The sequence below is a fragment of the Marmota flaviventris genome, chromosome 2, assembly GCF_047511675.1.
Source record: "Marmota flaviventris isolate mMarFla1 chromosome 2, mMarFla1.hap1, whole genome shotgun sequence".
NCBI lineage: Eukaryota > Metazoa > Chordata > Mammalia > Rodentia > Sciuridae > Marmota > Marmota flaviventris.
The window spans coordinates 200,066,496-200,072,495 of record NC_092499.1 but is presented as its reverse complement, the minus strand read 5'-3'; the positions used below and the strand labels follow the sequence as shown (position 1 = coordinate 200,072,495).

The 6,000-nt window shown below is 56.5% G+C and overlaps 1 protein-coding gene across 3 annotated transcripts in view; it reads right to left on the bottom strand.

The window, feature by feature from the left end:
• Positions 1 to 281: 281 nt before the first annotated feature.
• Rims4 (regulating synaptic membrane exocytosis 4) overlaps positions 282 to 6,000 on the bottom strand; it is a 50,472-nt gene continuing 44,753 nt past the window's right edge. For all 3 annotated transcript variants that reach the window (XM_027954366.2, XM_027954367.2, XM_034637009.2), the window contains 4 exons: positions 2,860 to 2,972; positions 2,478 to 2,579; positions 1,794 to 1,933; positions 282 to 500 (listed from right to left, as the gene is read on the bottom strand). In XM_027954366.2, the coding sequence (XP_027810167.1) occupies positions 282 to 500; positions 1,794 to 1,933; positions 2,478 to 2,579; positions 2,860 to 2,972 (574 nt within the window). The remainder of the gene's footprint in view (positions 501 to 1,793; positions 1,934 to 2,477; positions 2,580 to 2,859; positions 2,973 to 6,000) is intronic.

Below are 6,000 nucleotides of genomic sequence, written 5' to 3'. Positions count from 1 at the left end.
GTTTGCTCTGCCACCTCCGTCTTCTTCCGACTGCAGCCGCATCCACCAGGTCAAGGCCAGCCAAGTCAAAGTGCGCCAGCCCGCTGGGAGAGGGAAGGTCTCGGGGAGGAGGCAAAGAAAGGTGAGGAGGGGCCCGAGGGGGGCAGGTCTCCCCATTCTGCTTCCCCCGCTGTGGGGGAGAACCCCATCCTCCTCTGTTCAATGTGCCCCTGGGCCTGGGGTCCCAGGTCAGGGCTGGGTGGTCTCCAGCCATCTCGGGGAGCCCCTCCCCATCCCCGGCACTAAGATCGCTCGCCACAGGGCCCCACGGTGCTCTCAAGGGACAACTGGGATGCCTGCCGGAGCAGGGGGCCTGTGGCTGGGTCCACCATGGAGGAGGTGGGGAAGAGCTTGTACCAGCCCACGGCCAGGGTGGTCAAGTCCAGCTCCTCCAGCAGCACGCGGGCCACACCCATGAACTGCTTCCGCTCCATCCGCCCGTAGTTCCCCCACACGATCACCTGCAGGGCGAGAGACACGGGTCTGAAGCCTGCCCAGCAACTCACGGGCTCCAAACAAGAACCTGAGGTCCACACACGGGGTCACAGTCAAACGAGGGCTGGCTTCGTGGCCATGTGTCTAAACAGGCCGTGGGCTCCACCTCCCCCAACCCTATGCAAAACAGTCCAGTTTCACCGTTGTCTAATGGAGGCTCAGAAGTGAAATCCTTTTCCTGAGCTTGCTCCTCGGAGAGCTGATGGGGAGCCCACTGCCGGTGCATGGATAGATTCGTTTTCACTGCTGCCAAGGACTGACCGGGTCCCCACCACTTATACACTGAAGCTCTAAGCTCCACCTCCTAAGTCTGGGACTGTGGTAGGTCAAAAGGGGCATCAAGTTAAGTTAAAATGAGGGTGGGCCCCAATCTAATCTGACAGGTGCCCTTTGAACACATGGAGAGACACCAGGGGCATCACTCATGGTGAGTCTGTCCCACTGTGACATTTGTCGGGTCATCCACCAGCAAGGACCCATGTCGGCTTTCTGCTTCCCCCCCACCCCACATCCTAGAAGGGACCTGCCCTGAGGACCAGAACACACAAACCTTTGTCCAGCAGGCCAGGGGTGGTCCTGAGATGGTCTTCAGGCTGTTTCAAATGCTACTTGAACACCCCTGGGCCAGCTGTGTTTTCCAGACATTTCTGACAGTGATATAAGGCAAGGAAGATACTGCCCCACCACCCAGTGTGCACACGGCACATACAGTTGAAGAAGGTGCCACCAGACACTGTTACCTTACTAAGAGCGATGGGGGCTTTCCTTCTTACCCCCATTCCATTTTTAAAAATATTATTTCTTGAGACCTGCTAAAACTGACTCACAACTCACTAACGGGTCTCAGCCCACATGGTGGAAAACCCTGCCCTCCACAGGACCTGGGCTTCCGGTCTTGCCAAAGTCCTACTATCTGGCCCCTGTTGCTTTGCCTGTCTGGGCTGGATGCAAGAAATGAGATGCAGGCAGGGATGCCCAGGTGGCACAGAGAGCCAGGCAGAGGGCCCTGTGGGCATTAACCAGGCCCTGCCTGCCCACGATGGGCACTCTTCAGCTCGTCTCAGTAACCGCCGGGGTGGGGCCAAACCTCTGTGGTCCGCCAGACTCAGAAGGCGGCTTCAGCAGGGGCCCGAACACTGTGGGCACAGATCAGCCCCGGTGCTCAGCTCCTTCCAGGGGGGGCCTCCAGAGGCACGATGCCCAGACTCAGGTACCACACCCTCGCGTCCACGCACACACATACACAAACAGAGCCTCACCTGCAGGACTTTGCCCTGGGGACTCTCAGGAAACAGCAGCACCTGGTTGTACAGCGGGTCTAGCGACTTGCGAGCGACTTTGGTCTTCTTCTTAGCGATGCAGACCCCGTTCTCTAGCAGGTAGGCCTTGATGTAGGCCGCTGGGGACAGAGGCCAGTGGGAGAAGTTCTAGGCTGGATCCTCATGGGGTGTGCAAAGGGTACCAAATAGGGGGCGCTGCCCACCCACTGCCCAGAGAGGAGTGGCCCCAGGGAGTCTGGGAGGAGGCCCAGGAGCAAGTGGGGCATGGTGGGTGGTGGGTGCAGCTAGCACTGGGCGGCCCCCTCTCCTCAGGCCTTCCCCTCCCCTGCTCTGCACTCCCCTGTCCTCTCAGCCCATGACCTGCCCACCCCGCCTTCACATTCATTTGCTGACCCACTCACTCAACAAGCTGACTAGGCACATGTTGAGTACCCTGCTAGTCACGGGGTACAGCTACAGACCGGAAACACGTCTGCCTTCCTGGAGCCCACTGCAGCGGCCAGACAGACAAGGCTGACCCACCATCTCCACTGGGTCCCTGGGGCCAACACTAAGCCACCAGCTTTGGGACAGAGGAGCCTCCCATGATTGGGCCCAAGTCTCTCTCTTCTATACCCTCTCGGACCTCCACCCACGGCTGGCAGAGAGGAGCTGGCCCCACACCTGGCAGTGTCTTGGAGCCTGGTTTGGCTGTCAGTCCCCGAGCCTGGATGATGTCCACTTCCAGCTGACCATTCCGCTCCTGTAAGCCGATCTCCACGTCACCTGCAGGAGGCCCCAGGAGATGACACTGAGAAATGGACTGGGAACTCAGCAAGGACCCAGCGGCTCCTCTCTGCTTAGGGACAAAAGCCCCTTCCCCGGCTCCAGCCCGAATAAGACCAGCGTCAACCCCATGCCAGGGTCCAGGCTCTGCCAGGGCTTGACCACACAGAGCAGGCTCCAGGTTGGGTGCCCACCGCAGGGCAGAGGGGAAGGGGAGACGCAGGACTTCTGGTGGGACTCCCCATCCCCGTCCACAGGTAGCAGGTGTTTGGGGACTTACCCATGGGTGTGGTGGCCAGGGTCTGGCGGCCCACAAACTGCGCTGGCCCCATGCTGCCCAGGAAGTCACTGAACTGGGCATCCGATGCCAGACAAACTCCCCCGTAGTTAAGGCTGCAAGGAGAAAAGGTGAACATAAATGTTTGCAGGGTGAGACAGAACTCCGGAACCGGGGCAGGTAGCTCCAGAACGTTCCCCTTTCCCTGTGGATTGTCATCCACATCCATCACCCAGACTCTCCTCGCTGAGCCTCCAGGGAATGGCTAAGCGGACACTGACCTCTCTGGCTATGAGAATCACGGGAGATGGTCTGTTACAGGACAGGCTCCTGTTCTCTGAGGCCTTGATCCTCCAAGGGTGGTCCGGAGCCAGCAGCATCACATCCCCTGGAGCTAACTGATCACACTGCACCTGACTCCACCCCCTTCCCCTCTGTTGAATCCCAATCTGCAGTTTAGCCTGAGTCCCCGACAACCACTTTACACACCAAAGTTTGAGGTGTCCCAACAGCAGCTGTGGACCTCAAGGTGAGCTGCTGTTGCTGCTGCCTGGCTACCAAAATCCACTTCCCCTTCCTTTGGTAATAAGATCTCAAATTTCCTTTGGGGATCCCTCTCCATGGCATGTGACTGCAGTGGCTGAGCCTGCAACTCAGCCTGACCAATCAGGCCATTCCTTCTCCTTGGCCAGCTGGCACAGAGAATCAGGCCTGTGGCCTAATTCAGTCAACAAGAATCTGCCTGGGAGCTTTGTATGAATTTGAGAGCAAGAGCTCTCTTTCCCCACCAGATGTGGGCCTCAGACATAGGATGGGAGCTTCATGGAGCTGAGCCATGGGATGGCCTGTCCCCGTGAAAAGCACCTGCAGACTCTACCAGCCCCCGTCCTGGCTGCCCACGTCTTCCCTCAACACTGTGAGGCACCCCAGTGTGGCCAGCAGGTTCTGGTTTTGAGTAAGCAGCCATCAGGCCAATGCAGGATGGGAACTTGACATTCTAGCCCGAGTGCTTTTCACTGTCACAATTCCCACTCCCCCTGCCCTGTCCCCCACAGAGGCAGCAGCAGATTGTCTGATGTCCACTGCCTCAGAGGAGGGCAGCCCTTAGGGTGCAGAGACCAAGAGAGGTTCTTGGCTTTTTGGTGCCAAGAAACAGACTTAGAAGAACAGGTACCAAACCAGGCTGTCCTGCCCCAAAGCAGCCAGAGAGTCGAGGAAAGTCAGGCAAGGAGGCGAGAGAGCTGAGGGTTCCGTTCAAAATGGCCAGAATGACGGGTGGTGTCTGAGGACCTCCCACTCTGCCTCCATGGTCCGTGCATGACCCAGCTAAGCACAATTCCCTGGCACACTAGGAACTACAGCCAGTGTCCCTGTCACTCACTCACTCATTTGACAAGTGTTTACGGAGCACACACTACTTCCAGGCACTGTTCTGGACATAGAATGTATCAGGGAACAAGTCAGTGACTCCTGCCCTCGAGTGCTTAGATTCTAGTGGAGGAAGACACATAAAAAAAAATATTGTCCCTAAATTATATAGTATGTCAGATGGCAGTAAATGTTGGGGAGGGGGAAGAGAGGACAAGAAAATTCCCGTGTGTGGGTGCTGGCTGCAATGCTGAACAGTCGATCAGGGTCTGTCCTGAGGTCTCTACCTCAGCCGTCCCTCCGTATCCACAGGGATGGGTTCCAGGACCTCAGAGACCAAAACCCACAGTGCTCGAGTCCCGGAATTAAACGGTGTAGGATTTGCATCCGATTCTCACGAATATTTTAATTTGATCATCTCTCAATTACTCAAACACCTAGCACAGTGGAAATGCTATTTAAATGACTGTGACACCTTCCATGATGTGGGGAATGATAATCAGAAAGGAAAACATCTGTACCTGTTCAGTACAGTTGTAAGCAGTCAAGACCTGAGGCCCGCCAAGGCGCTCGGAGCTCTGAGAAGGGGCTGCCGTGGGGGCCTCCCCAACTCCCTTGTGTGAGTCCAGCACGGGGCTTGGCGTGTGGCAGGTCCACGTTTTGACTCTGGGAACTTTGGGGAAATTTTTTTTTTCAGATATTATTGATCTGAGGTTGGTTGGATCTACGGATGCAGAACCCCTGGGTACAAAGGGCCGGTTGTACTTTGAACGTCACCCCAAGGCCTCTTTTAGCAATTGACACAGAGTCTTTCTACGTAAACTTCCACATAAGCACAAGCCTCGGGGAAATCTGAACCGAGTCAGATTGACTTTCCACAAACACCAGAAAAATGGGGACTCCATACTGAGAGTCAAAATAGCAAGGTCCAGAGCTTACGGAGTCACCCGGCATCTCAGGGATCCTACATAGGTCTTAACTCGCTTCTGCCTTTCGGCCCCAGGCTGCTGCTATTCCTGGGCTCGTGACACAGGTTGGCACGAGAGGTCGGAAACCTGCCCACCCTCCGGCCCTCTCTCGGCTCAGCTCGCCCAGGCGCTCACACAGACCACACAGTCTGAGGGCGCGATTTCGGCTGTGACAGCACTTTCCACCTGTGCGCAGGGCAGGCTGGAAGCTCCCAAGGGTTAACACCCCCAGAAACAGCCCCAACCAGTGACAAACTGGGAGTGGTGTGCCGCAGGGATAACTGGGTCCCACATCCAACATCCAACACGGTCTCCCTGCATCCACCGCCCACGGTGGTCAAAGGCTGAGTAACCCTCCTGTACTGGCTCCTTCTCCTCCCATCTCCTTCCTCATGCTGCTGCCTCGCTGGGGACTCCAGGGAACACCTCACCAAGCACTCGTTTCCACTCTCATCTTTGAGTCTGGGTCTGCTTCTGAAAGAAACCAAACCAAGACAGACGCTGAGCAGTTCTGGAGCCCAGGTCATCGGGCTTCTGTGGCTACCATCCGGATGACTTGACAATGCTATATTTTTAATTAATCAAGTATCTAAAAAAATAACCCACTTAAGCACCTGGGGGACTGGAATATGTACTCAGTAATACTCTGATAAAACCAAAGACCCTGAGTTAACATCACCGAGGCGAACGGCAGAGCTCAGGGCGACTAGGCCTTCCCTCCAGGCCCTGGGACTCTCCGCCCCACCCTCTTAGCCCTCTGAGGGGCACAGGCTGTCTTGTGAGGTGGGTGTGGACTCTAAAAGCAAAA